The sequence below is a fragment of the Pezoporus wallicus genome, unplaced genomic scaffold (genome assembly GCF_028554395.1).
Source record: "Pezoporus wallicus isolate ANWC-B61680 ecotype Strahan unplaced genomic scaffold, APGP_CSIRO_Pwel_v1 contig_2492, whole genome shotgun sequence".
Taxonomy (NCBI): domain Eukaryota; kingdom Metazoa; phylum Chordata; class Aves; order Psittaciformes; family Psittacidae; genus Pezoporus; species Pezoporus wallicus.
The window spans coordinates 2,077,101-2,098,517 of NW_026637796.1; the positions used below are offsets into that span (position 1 = coordinate 2,077,101).

General features: G+C 42.3%; 1 protein-coding gene across 3 annotated transcripts in view; it reads left to right on the top strand.

Annotated features, from left to right (window-relative positions):
- Positions 1 to 18,770: 18,770 nt before the first annotated feature.
- The window catches only part of PDS5A (PDS5 cohesin associated factor A), an 80,511-nt gene continuing 77,864 nt past the window's right edge, over positions 18,771 to 21,417 (top strand). The window contains exons 1-2 of one of the 3 annotated variants that reach the window (XM_057407560.1): positions 18,771 to 19,113; positions 19,924 to 20,094. In XM_057407560.1, coding sequence (XP_057263543.1) covers positions 19,087 to 19,113; positions 19,924 to 20,094 — 198 coding nt within the window. In that variant the 5' untranslated portion in view covers positions 18,771 to 19,086. The remainder of the gene's footprint in view (positions 19,114 to 19,923; positions 20,095 to 21,417) is intronic. The other 2 variants (XM_057407563.1, XM_057407561.1) reach the window with 2 other exon arrangements.

The following is a 21,417-nucleotide window of genomic DNA, read 5'->3' on the forward strand; positions in this document are numbered from 1 at the left end:
TCGCCACACAGGCCCCAGCTGCCGGCAGAGCAGGCCGGACCGCAGCCCTCTCCGGGGCTGCCGGGAGCAGAAGTCACTACCGTTGAGCGGAAGTCTGGGCACCGCTTAAGCGGCCAACCGGCGAGGGAGAGCCATCGACAGAGAGAGGCAGGCAGCCGGCACCTCACGCCGAGGACTGCCCAGAGTGCTCATCGCGACGGCGACCCAGCGGTAGCTCCGGGGGCAAGGCCCACAGGAAGGCCTCCGTGGAGGGCAGGCCTCAGCCCGGCAGCGGAGTGGCTCACCCCCCGCTAACTACAACGCTCCCCCAGCCACGGCCTCTTCATCGCGCAGTAGCAGCTATCGCGGCCCGTGGCCCACGGCCGAGCCCCAGTTGGCGGGCGGACCCGCCGCGCAACACCCACCCCGCTGCCTCGCCTCCCACCCGCAGGCAACTCCCCTCCAGTGACGCCTGGGGACGGGCCCCCGGCGTCCCCGGGCCCGCCGTGCTACGGGGACGCTGTGAGGAGGACCCCGCACGCCAGGTGGCCAGTGGTGTAGAGCTGTAGCAAAAGCCGCCGCATGGTCCGGCCGCCTCCCCGCCCCCGAGATGGCGGAGGCCCCGGCGAACAGCTCGGGGCCCGCACCCTATGGGAGCAGGGGGGGAGCCAAGGCTCCTCCCCGGTCCCTCTGCTTCGCTCCAGACCCCGCCGGCCTTTATCTCCCGCTGCTCGACTCACCGAGTTCCGCCGGTGGCGGACGCAGGGACTGGGGAGCTGCTCGGTGGTGGCCCGGCAGAAAGGAAGACTCCGGTGGAGCGCGCGCCACGGGAACACAGTGCCGCTCTCCGTCCGGCAGGGGAAGAACAGCCCGGGAGGAGGCTCTGCGCCGTGCCGTGCCGCCCTCCTGGGGCCCACAGCGCCGCCCGGGCCTCTCTATCGTGAAACCCGGCCGCGCCGGGCACCGCGTAGCGACCGGACGCTTCGGTGGCTGGGCCCGAGGTGGGCGGGAGTAGACAGTGGGTGCTGCAGACGGCTGGGGCGGGGGCAGCGGCTGTGGAGTGGAGGGCCCTGCCTCTGGCGTCCTGCAGGGCTCACCGGCACCGACACCCCTGTAAGGGGTCATTCCGCATAAGAAACTCAAACTGGGGGAGCAGGAGCCGCTGCCGCCGGTTGAGGCCCGGCCCGGCTGAGGGCAGCCCTCCTCCCCAAGAAGCGGCTCTCGCCACTTTGTCTAGTGGTTACCGGTAAAACTTGACTGTCAAAGCAGCTTCACGAGTTCACCGTCGAAAAGGGTGACTATGTGCTCTTAGCCGGCATGGGAAAACCGGCGTGGACAGACCTTGCTTGTAAAGGGCATGTTACTGGTTACAGGACGTTCAGCAAACAGTTGTTGGTAACGGAGGTCTGGAAGAGCACTGAAACCTCATAGCCATGTAGTGACAGGTTTCAAATCCATAACAGAAAATGGGTGGATGTTTAACTTCTGGTGCTACTGCAGCTTCCAAAGTCGTAGCAGAAGAGAAAGCTGCTGCGGTGCAGAATGATGCAGTGGCTCTGGGGGCTGATGCTGGAGGAGAAATGGCATGAGTTTTTAAGGAATCTGAGGAAAGTGGTGGGAGCTGGCATCAGTCATTGCAGTGGATGTTATGAGCTGCTAAAGGAGGATAGAGGAGAAACTGATTAGGAGAGGGCTTCACTGTCTGCAGCAAGCAATGGACATTTGTTGAACAACGGGAGATTATGGAAAGATGAAAGAGAGACATGCTCCTGAGATGATGATAAGCAGCTCTTTAATTAGAACTCCTGTGAAACCACCATGAAGAGAACTAGACACCTGAACAAGTTTTGAATTTATCGATACAAGGGGCAAAGCTCTTAAAAATCACAATTTACAAACAACACCACTCCTCGAGGTAATTCCACTGGGAAATTTTTCTGTAGTTACATAGAAACTTGTCGATCTGAAGAAATTTCATGCTCAAAAAATGGGCATTCAAATATAATTGGAAAATTACTGATGACGTTTACCCGTTACTGAATTCTAAGAATAGGGCTTCATTACATTGCTGTAGGCATCCTTGTCAGCTCACACTGCCGGCCCGATCAAGATTATAGGCGAGGTCTCCACTTCTTCCTGCTCGGTCGTCGAATTCCAGAAGGAGATGGGTGCCTTCCTACGCCCATTGTTTTGAGATACCTCCCCGCCATCTCATTCAACCGCCTCCCATTAGGGCACAATGCTTCAGGAGGCCGTTGTCTGGAGGTGTCCCACTGTGAGCTTCCCGGGAATAGAAGCAATGAGAAGGGAGAAACGTTTCCCGGAGGGGAGTAAGGTTTTCCTGCCCGAAGGTGGCTCTCATTGTGATTCATCCCATTCCTGAACCGGTGGCATCCCCAGCCTCATTTGTCCTTCATTTTGTTTCAAAGAGGGGAGGGAGAACTAGCCTTCAGCAGATTACTGCAGTGCTTATTAAACACCTAATCTTACATGCTTCGCAAGAAAGAGCAAAAAGTCAGGGCCAGTTTTGTATCTCAGTCACTCCTAATTCCACTGCTGCTTCCTTCTGGGGCCTGCAGAGTCTTTCCCTCTGCACCAAAACCAACCTGTTTGCATTAGAGCTGTAACTTTAGTTTTAATGCCAACAAAGAACAAGCAAATGCAAAAGAAATAGCTAGTTTTAAGGTGAACTAATTATGCATTGGGTAGCTCACTAGAGTTGCCTTGTGAAAACTGCAGAAAGGTGCTCACAGTAATTCCTTTTGGAATTATTAGTTTGTAGGGATAACAGTCCTATTTGGCAGCACAGCAACATAAAGGCAAATATGTTTTATATGTAGGATTGTATGTATTTTACAATAAAAGTAATGCTATAAATTTTCAAATTAGTACTCAAAGCATTTAATGTTTTAGGACTTAAATTGATTCAGGCATTAATAGTTTGCCAATTACTTTGCTATTTCAGTGCTTAGCTTGTAGTTTTATAGTGTGCAATATTTAAATAAACGAGAACAAACGTTCAAATTTCTAATACAATACGTAAAGTGTATACATATTTATCCACAGGATGTGCTGGCAAATTTCGAAAAAGCTGTCTCTTACCATGACTCACTAAAGGAAAATAAATAATTATTCAATACACTGATACTGTACATGTCCAAAAATCAGGAGGAAAAGCTTTGATCTGAATTTGTGTGTGCAACTGATGGCTTCATGCATGTACCAGGAACTGTTTACTTACTTCATGCATTCAGTGTTTGGACAAGTTTCAGAAACAAAATAATTTTTCTTTAAGGGTGTGATGTGTTAATCATACGTTTGGAAAAATAGGTCATGTAAATTCCAGTCTAATGACTATGTCTTTATATTTTTAAAGTTGCCAAAAAAGAGGAAGAGAGAGGTTTCCAGTATGCTGGAGTCTGATAGCCTTCATTAAACTGCACTGCTAGTGGGGTTGCTGCTGGCACTTGATGCATGAAACTATGTTGTTCTTTGCCAGTTGTACATATTACAGTATTTGACACCATGAAAATGCCAGACTAATTTAGGTACTGGCAGATTTCTTGCTACCACAGTTAACACTTTAAACAGGAGGGATTTTGATGTCTACATAATTACAAGCACTGTATTAAAATTTCTTTTAAGTATGTGTGTGTCTTTTTTTTTTCGAATTTCCACAGAAACTTTTTCAAACTTAGCACAATAATCACCTATTTGCTATTGGGGGGAGGTATTCGTTGGTTTTGTTTGGTTGGTGTTTTTTTTTCACTCCTCTGTCGCTCCTTATGTCTACAGTTGGCGTGTTTTTACTTGGAGTGGCTTGAACATACCGCATGTAATCTGTGCTGTTTGGCTCAAGTGGTTAGTCTGGTCTTCACTGAATGCTTTAACAACAGATTTTCCATTTTAGTTTCTACACTGTTGCCTTCTCAAAGTAAAAATACTTTACTACGATCTTGCTTATGTTATAAATCAAGTTAAAATAGTATTATTACCAGAGTTGGGCCATAAAAACAAGGAAATGTCATTCCTTTTTAATGTTTCTGATTATATACAGCCTAAGTCTACTCAGCAAATTGTGATTTCCTTTCTTCTGCACTCAAATTGGCTTTGAGGGTCTATAGTTAAAAACAATTAGACTTTGATTTGCAAGAACAATTTGCAGCAAAATTTTTGGTTTGAAGAACATTCTGGTGTGGCAAGAAAGACATGTTTAACTTTGTCAGTTTTAAAGACTTATTTTTACTTACAGTAACATATTGAACATACAATAATAAATACTGTAGAAAAATGCCTGAGAAATAAGAGTGCATTAAAAATTCATGCCTGCCTGCAGCAAATGTGAAATAAGTTATCTTTCCAGGAACTTAAGATGTAGTTTTTATCCTTATTCAGAATTTTACTTTGGACCATTAATATATACAATCACAGCCCTAAAATATCATGGTTTCTTCCTGAGATGAAAAAAAAGCCCTCATCTAGTTCCTGCAGAAACCATTTTCACAAACATTGATTCAGTCCCTCCATGCTATAACCCTTCCTCTTCCAGAGGAGCCTTCCACAGCCTGAGCCAGCTTTAGGTTTCATTTACCACTGGGGGAAATAAAAAGTGTCAGCTTCTACTGCCCTCCCTTTTTTTCTTTCTTTTTTTTTTTTTTAATTGATTTACCTTAATGCTGATTTAAGATGTTTAACTTGGCTTCTTGGAATGTCTGTGTCTCCAGTTAATATTACTTTGCCCAAAAGCTTGGAAGTTTGTGTTCCTACAAAAGATAACTATTCCCTCAGCCAGCATGTGATTTCCAAAGTAGAACTTTAATTCCTTAAGTAAAAAAAAAAAGGGGGGAAGGGAAGCATAGAAGTTTTATAAAACTAAACAAATCAGTACTTTGATTCACCTACCTGTCAGTAAACCATCAAAGGCGTTTGTTTATAAGGTTATTGCTGAACATTAATAGTTGTAGATTTTCAAATTCCTGTTTAAAGGCATTCTAAAGCAGTATATTACTAGTCTGCATTTAACATACTTGTACTTTAATGAGATACTCCAGACATATTGCAGAACAGAAATCAAATTTGCTTATTATACTAAATATTGCCAGAATATATGGACTACAAAAGTGCTTGGGTTTTTGGAAAGGAGATGCAGAGAGATTATGACAATAAATGCTGTAATCCAAGAAGTAAAGAATTACACTTAATTGTATCTTCTCTGCAGGCAAAGAATGAGGTCATACTTACATAGCTGACAGCAGCCTCACTGCTGTAAGGATCTTCTGAATTTGAAATAAACTCACACTTCAGTTTTGATTTGTGGTAAATCTGATTCTGTATTGGATGTTCTCTGCTGTGCTATTTTTATCAATCTGATATGTCAAATTTTGTGGATATCAAAAATCCATCCTGATCTGTTTAAAAAGCAGAAAGGAAAAACCAAATGATGCTTAGTATGCCTCCTTGGCGCATATAAAAAGCATTTAGCTGACTCTCATTGTAACTACCATGGTTTTATCTTTTGAATATCACTGCCTTTATTTTTAAAAACTGCACTGATCCCATCCCATGGCAAATTTAGTATCAGAGATTTTAGAGATCAGTGTATTTAAGACAGGATTGAAGAATAAGGCTAATGGTAAAACTGCGTAGTTGTATTTCTGTATTATTTTTAAAAATCAGATTTAATTTATGTCACCGCAGTAATTAGACTCAGCGTAATGGAAAATAATAATAATTAAAAAAAAAAGGTAAAAAACCAGTTTGATACTTCTGTAACTTTACCATAGCCAAAATACGTTGTAAAAATGAAAGAAAACCCAAAACATCATGGGGGGAGGGGGAGGGTCCACTTTATACATTAATTAGCTGAGACCACCTCTCAAACAAAATGCAACAGCTATTTTAACTACACCATGCAATACTACGGAGTAGCTTAACAGACAATTAACTATCCGTTTGAAACTGCAGGAACTCTGTAAGTAGGGTGCTGTTACCTGAACTGGAATTTAACCAGGATGTGGAAGTTTATTTACTGGTTTTTACAAAACAACTGTTGTATGCTGATCAAGAAATAGGACGTTTCCAAGGAACAGTATTATTAATGGCCTCCATTCACAGGTAAAGACAGAGCCTTAAGAACAAAACTGCCCCAGGACAGAAAATCTCCAGGTTTCCAATGTGCAAGGTAACTGCCTTCAGGCAGTTGTTGAGAGGGCAGCCACAGCTGGAAGAAGTTGCACTGATTTTGAAGAAGCTATCTAAGAAGTGATAGCTACTGATGAAGAAGCTATCTATCTAAGAAATGCTAAGATAGCTACTGAATCGAATCATACTATGTTGGACTTCGTCTTTATTAAGGAAACAACAGGGCAGACAGAAAGGGAAAGAAGTGTGGTGGTTCTGTTGTTTTGTTTTTGTTTGAACAATATCATATGCATTAGGACTAAAATTATCTTATGTTCCTACCTGTTTAGTTTCACTGTGACAGCATGTAAAAACTACAAGATACCTTGTATTAGGATTTTATCTCATTAAGGTGTTCTGTATCACCTAAAGTAACTGTTTTCCTTAGAGCAGAACAGATGCTTTTCCTCAAATATATTAATTTGCAAGTATACTTAATGTGACTAAGTCATATTGAGATAGAGAATGAAACACTTGATACCAAACCACTTATTGAAAAAGTCAATTTGATATTAGTCAATTTGTATCAGTTTTCTTTTGACTATGTAATATTATATATGTATATATATGTAATATTACTTCAAGTGAAATTTTGGCTTCTTGTTATTTTATATCTTTTCATATTTTATGGGGTTTGTGATGTTAAAGGTTATCAGTCCACTTCACCTTACTAAAATACTGGGGGAAAAAAAAACATTAAAATTTTCAGTGATTCAGCATAAACCCCAGTACTTTCTTTCTACTGGAAGTCTGCGGATGTCTAATGTTTGCTCTTATTCAGAAATTTTTAAAAACACTGGACCTTGCTGCAGAATGGAATTTCTAAGTAGATCCAATGTTATGTACTTGTAGGCAAGTTTCATTTCATCTATTAGTGTCACCTGAATGAACAAATACTTTTACCTGTCAAGACAGACTCTACTCCACTGTCTGTACAATTAATTTACCAGAAGTTAATTGCTTGCCAATCATAAGTGATACATGAACCCATTTACCTCACACTGCCTGACCTTCAATTAATAGACTATTAAAACAATATAAAAATCTATTTCATTTCTTTCCCCAAAGGGTTTCATAGAGGCTTTATTTCCAAGTACAGATCCTATACAAACCTGCATATTTTACAGAATTTTCTGATACCACAACTCAACAACTTCAAAAGTCTACGATATACAAGTACCTTGAGGTATCCTGCTTAGTGTCAATTTTCCTCACTCATCATTTGTTACACAAAAGCTGGCTAGCTTACAGCAACCCTTGCACTTGACTTCTGTCACAAACATCTGCAAATTACTCCAACTGCTTATAAAAATAAATTAGGGAACTTCTTAAAGTCTAAACCCACTAGCACTCACTTATGAATTAAATTTCACTAACTAGTTTCCAAACTTGAATAATGTGCCACGCTGCACGTCTTATGCTGAAAAAAAAGACAAGGAGATAAGGGGAGCAGGGAGTAATGTGCATTTAAAAACACCTGTATAAACTGGTTTTTTTTTGAAGGAAATCCTTTGTTCAGTATGTGATTCTTTGTAACTGTCACATGATAGAACTTAATTATTTAGATAGGAAGCTGACTCCATGGCTATTTAGTTGCTGCTGAATAGGGAACAAGGCTGCCTTTTGCTTTCCTGTAAATTCTGACCTTTTTGTTTGGTTGGTTTTGTCCCTTTAAAATCCACCTATCCTTTCTACTTTTTAACATTTCACACCCTCTGTCACTGGAAATGGGGCCACATTCTTTCCCAGTGAATAACACCAGCAACAAAAGAAACTCAAATTTAGAAAGCCACAGGCAGCTAAGGACCATCTTGAAGTTTCAGAGACACAAAACTACAGTCACTCCTTGTAACAAGACAGTCTACAGTTTCTGATTTATTTGAGGACTAGGTAAAAATCAGTTAGCTCAGACCTGCCAAATTCACAGCAATTTCAAGTCCAGAGAAGAAGGGAGTCAGATCCTAAGACAAGCTCCACTCCACCCTGCTCATGACATTCAGACTCGTATCTGTAACCAGATTTAGCTCACATACAGAATTCAGGATGGAGCAGAGGTGGTGTAATTTGGATCTGGGCTTATCTGTAATAGATAACTTATTAAAACAAAACAAAACAAAACAAAAAAAAAACCCACAACCCCAAAACAGTTGATGTATCATGAAAAGATGTTTAAGCCTTCTTCAAATAGATGATTGAAAACTGAACTCTTTCAATTACTTTATTCCTCTGTTTACATTCACCAAAACTTGGAAGAATCATACAATTGTCTGAATCACAGAACAGTTAGCTTTGGAAAGGACCTTAAAGCTCATCCAGTTCCTACCCCCCTGCCATGGGCAAGGTCACCTTCTGCTAGACAAGTTTGCTCAAAGCCCCATCCAACCTGGCCTTGAACACTGCCAGTGATGGGGCAGCCACAGCTTCTCTGGACAACCTGTGCCAATACCTCACCACACTCATAGTGAAGAATTTTTTCCTAATATCTAATCTAAATATTTCATCTTAAAGCCATTCCCCCTGCTCCTATCACTACATTCCCTTGTAAAAAGTCCCTCTCCAGGTTTCTTGTAGGCTCCTTTTAGGTAAAAACACACTAACCTGGGCATAGTTCATATTTTCTATGTAGTTCTGCAATTTTCGAGCTATGACTTCTGGTTTTGTGCAGTGGTGATGGTTAGGAGAGAACAATGCATACTCCAAAACCAAGTAAGAATTTTATCTGTACACCAGTGTTTGTTATAAATTCGCCCATTTTCCACATGCAAAAATAAACTATACACAGTAATAAGAGTAGAAAATTAAAAAGGTAAGTACTCAGCAGAACAAATTTTCCCCTCATTCATACACACGTTGGTAATTATTTTCCTCAGCAGCATTACACAGTTTGTGACTGATGACTCTTAAAGGCAAATGTTTTGGACTCTCCTAATTGTTGGTGGTTACACATCTTCTTTTTGAATTCAGCAGCGATCAAAGGCACATACAAATTAATCCCTATCTGGATTATGTTTAAACCTATTAGGATTGAAATAGAAAACAAGCAACACTTTCATAATTTAAGCTTGTTTCATTTACCTTTCAACACTCTATGCTGTCAGGTTCACCCCTTTGAGGATGGCAGGTTATGTCACTCCCAAGTGTGACTGCAGCCACTGTCAGATGTATGTTCTTCTGCGGGCTCAGCAACAAGACATTACCAACCATGGCAGCACATACCCATAAACTAAAGCTCCCAATGTATTTTCACATAGCTCTTCACTGGATCTGGAACTCCCACTCATATGTAAACGGAGGGGGGGGGGGGCAAAAGAAATCCACAACAATCTCCTTTTTATCTCTGAATTTTAATAGTATGCCATGCTTTTTAAAAATCTTCTTGCAAGTTTGTCCAGCTAGTTTCAAAAAGTATTTTTTTTGTATCTTCCAAATATGCAAAACCAAAATCAAATTCAAAAGGAGCCTTTTACTTACTGATCACAAATAATGACACTTAAAATATACTTATGCTTTACTCAGGTCTATTTATTTCACCTCCTAGCTCTGCATCTTTCGTTTGTTAATGTGAAACTTCCTAATGCACAGCCAGCTGCAGACTGTCTACCACACACGTTCATCTTTGCTCCTTTGATTTCTTTTGCTCATTCATACCTTTTCTTGTGTTCCCATTTCTCATATCCAGCAATGGGCCAAGGGACAAACCTTTTAGAAAGGAGCAGAGAGAAACACCAAAATAAGGTTTTGGTAAGGCAGAATATTACCACAAATATGCTTAAATTCTGGAAAATATAAAGCACTTGGTTAATAAAAATAACAGATTATGTCAGCATTTGTGTACTTCCTTTAGAGTTACTTCTTGCTTGTTAAATGAAGCTGCTTCTTCAGGGAGATTAAGGCTCTATTGCTAGTTAACATTCTTCTCCCCTAAAAGTAACATTGCTCTGTTCTCTCTTACTATATTCGGAATTTGATAGACTTCTCAACATATTTTATCATTTAAATCTTTTTTACTATGAGGCTGGTGAGAGAACATATTGTTACAGGTCTTGAAGCAAGGATACATGCCTAACAGAGTGCATCCAGGCAGTGTCAAGCTAAAGGATACTGAAAATGGATGAAAAAATGGTTCACTCAAGTTTTCTTCTCATTGTGCTGGATGGTGGCTGCTGAGCAAATCTCAAAGGAAGTTTAAAAAATATTGATGAAGTATAGATCAATGGCATTCCATAAGCAAAAACTGACTAAAATCCCCCTGATAAAGTAGTGACTTAAATGTTCACATGCTGGCTAAAAGTCTGTGCCTTTTTAATGGTATCAGATAAAGAAAGTTCATGATTTTAGCATGCACTTCCCTGAAACTATAAATGATTAGGTATAATTATGCAGTGTCTGGAAGATAAAAAGAACAGTACAGAGGCATACTTAAGAAAGCAAGTGTTTATGTGCTTGATACAGTGTAGTTATACTACACTGTGTACACAGAGTACACATGAGCTGCCTTGACAAATTCAGATAGGATATAAATAGTGGTATTAGATGTTGGTGAAATTGTAAGTGGATACGTATCAGGCTACTTTACAAGCAGTAATCCCTCTGCTGGCATTTAATATCATCACTTCCAGCAATCACTCTACGATCATGAGCATTTTTATGTTCTGTCATGGAGAATTTTTGGTTAGAAATCTGACTACTGCGAACACAGCTTTTATATTACTAAGCATCTATGTTTGTCAGGAATATGCTTTTCCCAGTTCTATATTTGCTCATGCTTTGTCTAGCCTACTTCTGGCTTTATCTACTCAATACCTGATATTCTGTCTTCTCTTTAGTCACAAATTCATTGTCTGCTCTGTTAAATATCCATTCAAGTATTGGCTCAAATAACCTTAGATACCTTCTCTGCTGCCACATACCCTGAATTTAGGAAAATCTTCTTCCACTGATACTCAGTATTCTCTGCTGCTGAATCACCATATTGTCAGTGTGCTCCTCTGTCATACTGTCTGATGACCTGTGTTGATGTAAACACCCAGCGCATTATTTGTAAGGATGAAGTGACCGGAGCTGTACAATCCAAAGAAGTAATTTTATTTTGTAAATTCAAATGTAAATTGTTCTTTACAAGGGTTTGAAATTCCAACTTTCATATCCAAGTTCCCAAATGGTATAATGGTATAATGTTTTAATGATTATCCCCTCAAGCCATTCACAGAACTCATAGACTGAATGCTTTCCTAGCAGCATAAACCTATATGATCAATATACTTCCTTTGTTCAAAGGCAAACTGTAATGATTCTATTGCTCACAGTCATACCCAAACACTTTGATGCTTCCCCAAGTTTGATAAATGCAACCCCTTTTTAAGCCTCTGAATAGTATACCACATACCTATCCATTCACCATGAAATGACCCCATCATTACAGTACAGCTCTGAGACTGTTCATCCATTCATCAGACATCTTTCTTTGACCATAATGGTAAATTCCAAGTTCATATTAATTTGTAAAGTTTCATATGATTCTTTTCTGTACTGCAAGCAGCAGACATTGTATCTGTGAAAGAATTAGGAAGAGAAGCATCACAAATACAATCCATACTTTCCACAAAGGAACCTCTTAATCGGAGGCTCTTAACTCTAACATGTGTTAGTTCCACACGTTCTGATTTTTTAACAGGTCATAGGACAGTTCTCATCTAATGGGGCAGAGGGAGAGATTCTGCTCATACTGATTTCCCACCAGTAGGTAGCTGCCATGAGCTAAATGCATTGCCAAACTCCCAGTTTCCTCAGTGTTACTTCCTCTAAGCAGACCCATACACTCAGAAATTCCCCAGATCCGCCCTGTTATTTGAAAAAAAATACAGCAAACATAGAAAGCCATACACTACTACTACAACTATAGGTAATTGCAGCTTTCCTTGCAACCTTGCTGGGGAAAAAAAATCTGGGAAGGACTTTGCAGAATCAAAAAGATGAATTTGAAACAGACTCTTTTTAAGCAACCTTTGGCTGATGATATAACACTCTTTGTCATAACTGCTTCTACTGTGCAGCAAGTATTAGCCAATAAAAGGCTAATGAAAAAATACAGGCTATTCTTGAGTGTGCCATAAATAAAATAACTTCACTTAATTAACAAAAATAGAATATAAGCTAACATCATGCTTAATGATCTAACTACAGAGACTGTTCATAAATTCAGTTACCTGGGATCAAATTTACCCAATCAGAACCTGTCCAATAGAAACTGGAAAAATTTGAAGAATAGTCGATCCATCCACGGCTTCACTTATAAAAGCCTGGGGGAAAAAATCACCCCAAAAGTAGAAGACATGACTACTGAAATGCTTAATTTTTTGCTGTAGCTACTCATGAATGTGACTTTTGATAAATTATTGATAGTGACACAAAGCAAATTGAAGCTTTTGAGATGCGGTGCAAGAGAAGATTCTTGCCTGTCTCCTGGACAGAAAAGATGATAAATGCTCCTATTAAATATATTATTGGAGAAAAGTAGACTTGGTTGTCAGAAATGAATAGGTGTAAATGTGTGTGCTTTGGACACATCAGGAGTGGAGATGGAAATAACCTTGAGAACGTAATTATGTAGGGAATGGTGACAAGTCATCATAACAGAGAGCAGCTAGAAAGGAGGTGGACAGATGACATGCAGTAGGCTGCTGTGACTTCAGTTTCTGAACGCTCAAAACTAGCACTGGATCAAAGAGGCTTCTAAAATTCTCCTATGAAATCACCAATATGCAGATGCCAATAAATTGATTTTACTTCACTTGCAAGCAAAGGAAGCAAGTGCAATTGTTCTGTCAATACAGTATTTGTAAATTACAAGTGTATTTTCCAGTATACACTTTTCCATAATGGCTTAAATATACTGACAATGACCATCTCTGTCATTTCTGAATGTGTCTTGATACCAGAGGTTCGGTGACAATTCTGTATCATCTGGGAAGTATAGCTGTCTCTTGAGAATAGCCATGAGCAGGTTGATTAGAGACCAAGACAACAAAGGGAACCTTGTGGCTGGAGTCTACTAGAAGCCAGCAGATCAAGGGGACCTCTTATGGTTATCCTCATTATGCTATTACCAGGTAATAGACAGCCCTACCACAGGGGATGTGATACTGCACAAGTGAGCTACTCAGCAACATCAAGAGTGGAGGTAGCCTGCACTGCAGTGATCATGCACTGGTGGAGTTGCAGTCCTGAGGGATATGGGTCAGGCAAAGTCGGGACCCTGAATTTTAGGAAATCAAACCTCCAGCTGTTCAACGAGTTAGTCAACAGGTCACATCCAGAGGGTAGTTGGAACTAGATGATCTTAAAGATCCCTCCCTTTCAACCAAGACTATTCTAAGATTTTGTTATAACTGTCCTATCTCCAAGCGTGACTCAGAATAAGGACATTTTCAGACAGCACAGGAGAAAGCCCTCCTTATCAAACCCAAAACAAAATAACATGTAGACAGACTGTGGCTAGGGATCAGTTTCAAACGAGTTTCATCATACAGTTTCATCATACACTATTTGGTTCTTCCCTTTATTCAGAACTGGTGCTATTACATGAAAAGTCAGTTGAGTTGCGGGACCCTTCTCTTTTTCAAGGAAGCACTTTGTGTGTCCAACTGATTATCTTCATAAGATAATACACACAAGTCCTCCTCCACCCTTTCAATGATTTTGCTTTGTCTATGTAGAACATGGGAGATAAATGTAAATCCCTGTTTTTGGGATGAAACATGCTTCCTGGTCTATTCTAATATGAAAACAGTTTCACTGAAAATACCCTCCGGAATGGGACACCTTTTGGAGGTCTTCCATTATGGCAACCCACATTGTGAAGAAATCCACCTCTGACCCACCTCAATTTACAACAGATGTAAAATACATCAATTCTTTAGTAAAAATAGGTAGTTAAAACAATTAGGTGCTATTATCAAAGATATGTTACGCTTCAGAGTTTAGTTAGAAACCTCAGGAATATCTCTGAAGATCCAGGGCAGCAAACTTAAAGGCTGTAATTTTAACTGGAGGAGCTGCATGCAACTGCAGGTGGGAGAGAAGCAACAGACATGCAAAAAGAAAAGACAACCAGAAATAAGGACTAATACCAAAGAAAAGAAAAACTAACAGAAAAAGCTTCTACGTGAAACTGAAGACAAAAACTTATTTCCCAAGGTTTGATTTTTACTGAGTTCAGAGAAACTGGTGTATTGCAGGAAAAAAAAAAAAAAAGCATAACACTGAAAAAGTAAATAGGTTTTCATGAAGGTGAAAAAAACCCCTTCATGATTAGGAAGCAACTCACCAGAAATCAACCTGCTAGATATAAAAAACTGGCTAAATGCTAGACTTGAAAACAAGTAATTAAGCTTTTTTCCTCCCCCTCTTGACCTATTTGACTGTGACTTAAAAAATCTAATCGTGAAGGACCACGCTCTACAGCCTGGTTCTGCAAAGCAGGAGCTTTCAAGAGCACAGTTATTATTAGGAAGACAAGTGCTTTCTTAACCTACCAGATAGGATTTCTTACTTGTCTGCCCAGCAGACTGACAGATATGGCTTATTCTGCAATTCATGACATGCTGTTCTTAAAATTTAGTTCTTGGTCATTATTACTATCCATGCTTACTGCTCTAACAAAGACCTGAGGACAACCATTAAGCTGTTCTGGAAACGTGTGCATAGCTTAATTTAATCAACATGAATGAAAGGATTTTCTGTCTTAAAGTAATCACTCCATACTCTCTTCTGCTTCACCTGAAAGCTGTTTTGTTCTAAAAACCTTGTGCTACATTATTTCCCCTACCAGTAAAATCACCACATTCTTCTTTTCTTGGTACTTTCCTTTAACATCTCCTGACCATAACAGAGAATCAAGAGTGTTCAGCACCTTGTATTCCAGTCTGCTTATAAATTACACTTGCAGTGGTAGTCTAAAATAAGTTAATAAACAAACAACAAACATCCTGGAGTAAGTACATTCCAATAAAAATAATGGGAGTAAAAGTAAATAAACTCCAACAGAAATTTGTCCAGGTAGGAATTCAACAAAAAGACTGAAGGACTGGGTCTTATTATTAGACACAGCCATCCATTAAAATGCAAGGGATCATGTGAACCTGGAAGCAGAGTCCAAGTCAGATCTCAAATGCTTGCTGAAATTAGAAGGGTGAAGGTCAAACAAGCAAAGGCAACAAACCAGACACTAGCAGCTGTAATCATATCTGTGAGCAGACTTCAGGACTATTCAGATTAAGAGTTCCATAGGTCAGATTATCTGAAGCTTTTATGTTTGCACATTCTGAAAATGCCATGCGTATATTCAAGCTAATTGGCAGTTAAGTGTTCATTCATACCTCCCTTAATGGAGTGTGCTGTCAGAACCACACACTTTATTTTAGCCCTTTAGAACTTCAAATAGTGCAGAAGTACCTATCTTGCTGCTTCTCTTCCTGAGAAAAGATGTGACCGTTGCCTAATCATCCCAGAATTTGCACCTACTCCTCTCAACCACTTTTCTGATCATGATTCCACCAAGATTGATACAAAACACCATGTACCTGACTAGCAGCTTCTAAATTAAAGCCGATCCTCAGAGTGCTCTGATAGTTGTACAATACTGGGCTGGCAAAATACTCCCACCGTGGACCTAGGGTATGTCAGGAAGGTTGTGTTAATACCAGAACCTACAGTCAGACATTGAATTATACCAGAGTGGTGCAGTCTGCCACTAGAAACTGCATCTGTATCTAACGGCTGATTCCAACACTGATGCTGAGGGGTGATCCAGGTTTTCATACTTCTGATTAATCATTACCTATGAAAGCAGAAATCTAGTGTGAACCTCTCCTAGATACTCAACTTTCTACTTATGTATTTCAGGACTTTTTGTGTGATACTGCAGACACAAACCCTTGAGAATTAAAATTATTTTAATAATCTACAGTAATTGCTAGCTTCATTATTTATCTGAACTCTGCAAAAAGAGAGTTCTTGGTCCACAATCAAGAGTACTTCAGCGTAGGGCTTCACAAACAACTTCCTTGAGATTAAATAAAACTGTAATTAATTGAGCAAAATTTGACTTTTCAAGTGAAATCTTTCATATGCCACATCTAACTACATTAGTTTTAGTGTACATATGCCTTAGAATGCAAGATTTTATCTTAATTCTTCAGTGGAAAATAAAAGTGACTACAAGTGCATGCATACTAGAGGCTCTGCACTGTTTGTCCTTCACTTACTAAAAGAAAGTTGTAGAAGTGTAGCCCCTCTACCTTCTCATTCTCACTCCTACTTCATGAGCTGTTGTATAAAAATTTCTAGGTAAAGATGGCATCAGTTCATGAAAAACTTGTAACTACACACTGCGGATCACATTAATGATATACACAAACCACTGCTTTTTAATAATAAAAGAATATTTGAAAATCATAGAATACTTTGGGTTGGAAGGAACCCACAAATAAACATTAAAACCCAGAAGTTCTGAGTCTTGAGTGACATTTTTGGGCTATAACACCCATAACACTTCAATTCTGCCCAAAGAGAGGCCTGCCTCACACCTTCCTAGCTTTATGCTTTGGTCAAGAAAAAAACTTTAACAAAGGTCACTTCAAATTTATTTCTTGCATTATTTTTACTAATTGATATTCTCTCCTTTTCTATTTAAACTGAAGACAGCTCATACAGGTTCTTGATACATACTTTTTTAGTTACAATCTTCTAGGATCTGTTTTTGACTTATTCACACAAGTGTATTAAAATAAGGAATCTGCACCACATTGATGTGGGATGCAAAGTACCTAAATTAACAACTGTAAGAATGAAAACAATTTGTTAGCGGTGTAATAGTTCTGACAGTACACATTATTTTACTGACATCAAATAACAGCTGATAGCTAGTCTGAGTACTTCAGCTCTAAGGCAAATGTAAATGGACACTTAAATTGGGATTAGGAAAAAGATTAATCACTTGGTGTTGGCTTTATTTGTTTATTAAATCAGTACAACCTTGTTAAAAGTTATTCATGTATCCCACTCTTAAGGTCATCTGTCCATTGTCAATGCTCCAATCCATTGATCCTTAAGCCTCGAGAGAATCCTTTTATTTAACTTGGACTCACAGCTACATTTAAATGCTATGTGTGGTGGCACCCTTCTAGATTTCAAGATCAGAGTCTGAGACCACCTAAGTGTTCCTTCCAACTCCCAGTTATTTTCACAACAAAGAATCCTTCTGAGGCAGTTTCATAGAGGCTATGGACACTCAAGGCTTTAACTCCCTAGGACAAAACAAGGAACACAGGTATAGGAGAGCAATTTCCTACCCACATGCTATTGCACCAGAAACACTTGGGAGCGCTTCAGTCTTTGCACATTTCCTCCCACACCTTGTAAATCTGGAATTTGGCATACTTCACCATAATATTACTTACCTAGCCCTTTCCTATCATCTCGTCCTCCTGCATCTTTCCTGCATGACTGGCAGGCCATGTCAGCCCCTTTGCTGTGTCCAGCAAGGCCTCTGAGGAGCCATCTCTCGAAAGAGATCAGTGGTTCCAGCCTTCTACTTTTAATGTGCTCTAGCAAAAACTTTTTAGAGATTTTACAAACTGAGGAAAATGATACTTTTAACTGGTTCAAGTAACTGAGAGTAGTCAGCTGAAGACCCTAAATTAGTCTTAAAAGTCATCTTTCAGCTGTCATGCACCTTCCCTGAACAGGGTGGGCATATGGCAAACACTTTATAGCCACCTATGCTTCAGACATGCACATAATACAGACTGAAACCAGACAGATACATCCATCCCCTTTGCTACTGAGTTTCCAAACATACCCCATCTCTTGCAAATACTGAAGAATATTAAATTACAAAGACATTTTGCATGGAAGGATTTCCTGAGGTGGCTGGCAAGGGCTCCTCTGGAATGCATATTCAGGTTTCTCCTAGAGATTTATAACTAAATTCATGTTTGAGAAACTCATCTGCCAACAAGGAAGATTTTGGCATCAATGCGTGGATGCTGCTCTTCCCCCCAGCTTCCTGAAGAAGGCCTATTTGCTCCTTTGTGCCACAGCACGCTCTGTGCCACCCCACACACCACTCCCCCCATTTGCTGATTTACCAAGCCGACCAGGGCTCACTACCGACCCCCGATGCCTGAGAACCGGCCAGACGAGACCGCACGGCCATGAGCACGGCTCCATGAAGAAACACAAACATGTCTCTTCCCCTCTCGCACTCTCCGCTGCCGCCCTGCAGCCGGGCACCCGCCGGCCCCCTCCCCGGCAGTCGCGGCAGCCGGCCCCTCGGCGCCCCGGCATCACCCTCGAAGCCAGCCGTTGCCCCCCGCCGCCCGGGAGGAGAGCCCCGCAGAGTCAGGACCTGAGCCTCACTCAGGCCGCGGCCCGCCCGGCCCGGCTGCTCCGGAGGTTTTGGCGCCAAGCGAGAGGCAGCGCTGCGGCGGCCGCGCCCGGTACTACCCGCCGCCTCCGCCGCCGCCTTACGCAGGGCTCGGCGAGAAGCAAGACTTACTGGCCGGCCTCGCCCAGGCCCCGGGCCTGGGGCTGAGGGGTCCTGGCTGGGCGGCGCTTCGGGCCCAGCCCCAGGCCCGAGGGCGGGCGAGCAGGCGGGCAGGGGGGCGGTGCGGAGCCTCCTCCCGGGCTGTTCTTCCCCGGCCGGACGGAGAGCGGCACTGTGTCCCCGCGGCGCACGCTCCGCCGGAGCCTCCCCCTCTCCCCAGCCGCCGCTGCCGCCACCGAGCAGCTTCCCCCAACCCCCACCCCTCCCCGAGCAGGAGCCGCCGCCGCACCGCGGAGCAGAGAGGTGGCGGAGCAGTCAGGGCAGCGGTCGGCGGGGGTGGCAGCGGAGCGGCGAGGACCACCCGGCACGGAGGCTACTCAATGCTGCACCTTCCGGAGCTGCATGAGGTAAAGGCGGCTCCGGGTCCCGCTTCCCTCTGTGGCCGCTCCCCCCCTCCGCGCTGCCTGCGGCCGGCGGGGGTGTGTGCGCGGAGTCGGGTGTTGGGGTGGCTCTTTGTGGGTCCGGCTGGGCGCGAGGTGGCGAGGCGAGGAGGGGTGGCGGGGCGAGGGGCTGAGGGGACATGAAGTTGCGGGAACAAATGGAAAGTGGAGAGTGGCCTGGTCCCCTCCCCGGGGGGGCTCCCGGGGCCGCGGGAGGGGGCGGGTGGGGGTCTCGGCGCCGGGCGAGCGGGCCGGCAGGGCTGTTTTGTTTGTGCTCGCCGCCGCCTCCCTCCCTCCCTCCCCCTCTCCTGTTGGTTTCTCTGCCTCCTGATAGTTTTGAGGCCTAACTGTTTAGGCCTCGTCTCCCGGCTCCGGGGCCGGTGTGCCGGCGCCGGAGCACCCCCCTCGGGGCCGGGAATTGCACCCCCTCCCCTCTCCTTTGGCCGTAACGGGCCCTCGGACCCGAGGCATCCTTCGATCGACCCCGAAATTTCATTGTAAACCCGTCGGCTCCGAACTAACAGTGTTGGGCTGGAGCAGCCCCGCAATGAAAGGAGGCGCCCGGAGGGGAATGGAGGGGCCGGAGCTGTGAGGAGCGGCGGCGGCAGCGGCGGGCCGGGCCTCGCTGCGGCACCGCCTGGGGTAGGGGAGGCGGCGGAGGGGGAGGCGGCCGGCGGGGTGATAACCGGGGCCTTCTGCGAATTGAGGGTGAGAAATGGAAAAAGAGGGTTAGAAAGTCGTTTCCATTCTGCTGAACTTTTGTTTTCTGACCGATAGAGGCCGGTAGAGGACTGTGGAGAAGGAAAGTTTATAACCAGCAGCACCAGGATGGACTTCCCTGCTACCCAACCAAAACCTGCTGCCGATGGTAAAATCATCTACTATCCTCCTGGAGTGAAAGAGATTACGGACAAAATTACCAACGATGAGGTGGTTAAACGGTTAAAGGTGAGCAGTCCTGATCATCACCCCTTTTCCTGCAACTTTTGCTTGTTCAGGTAAACATTTCATAACTGGAAAGGAGAACAGCTAGAGTTTCCTCGGCACAGTTGAAATATCTCCTTCTTGCCTGCAGACCGTTGTGGGAATACCACCTCTTTACTTTTCCTTAAAAGAGGAAGAGTCATTTTTGTGATTCGTGACCATAGCCTTGCAAGTAATTGTAAAGCCAGAGTTAATACACTCAGCTGCTATTTTGTGTGTGAAATATGTCCAGTTTTGGAGAGAGGTCTGAAGTGGAATCATGAGTAATAATGTAGGATATGTTACTGAAAACTTTGGTAAGCTAGAAGAAGGTTTTTGTGGGTTTCAGCACTTTGAGCAAGCGTAGTTGAGCAAGGGAAACAAGTAGATCTAGTTAAGGGTATTCTTTACTGAAAAGATAGCACTGGTAGCAAACAGCAAAGTAATTTCTAGAGTTGGTAGATCGAACATTGAAGTTGTTTCATAGGTAAATCCTGTCTCAGATTTTAGAATTTGATATAATACTTCATATTTCTTTCCTGTTCAGTACAACTGGTACTTGGCAAAGTTGCAAAATTTTCATAAGCCAAAGTGACTGTTACAAAAGCATCTTCTCTGCTTGCTTGACAGCATCTTGGGGAGACTGAAGCTTATCTCTGTTTTTTTATTTTTTTAATCCCTTTTTCGACTGGAAACATGATATGCTACTGTGATGCAGTAGTATTATTACTTAACACTGTGCTGAAAATAGAGAATAAAGTTGAGCATCGATCAAATATTGACACAACTTGCTAGTTAACTCTGTGGTCTTCAGATCAGAAAGTTGTTGTAACATGGGATTTGGTCCTATGCCTAGGGTGAAGAGATAATCATAATTTTTTTAGAGATTGAAAATACTGCCTCTGCTGATGATCTGTTTCCCATCACAGCAGTGACCACACAAAGATTAAAAACCAGAAATCATGGTCTTGCCTAATCACTTAGTACACTGAAAAATCTCTTTGCCTATAAATGTGAAGAGAATGTGGGCTTTGTGCTTAGCTTTTAAAGCAGCAAGACACACGTCAGTTGTTTCTTTGAAAATGAGCCTTGTTGTCCAATTACATTTATGCAAAGTGTGAATGGACAAGTCCAGCCTAGTATTTTCAGAACTGTGGTGGAATATTGCCAGTTACAGGAGAAGATCCTAGAGCTTTGATTGTTTGAACAGAGACCTCGTATGAAAGTCTGTGTTGAAAGGAGTGCAATTTTGAGGTGCTTATTGAAATGAGTATTTTATTTTGTCCTGGCTGGAGAACTTGCAATGGT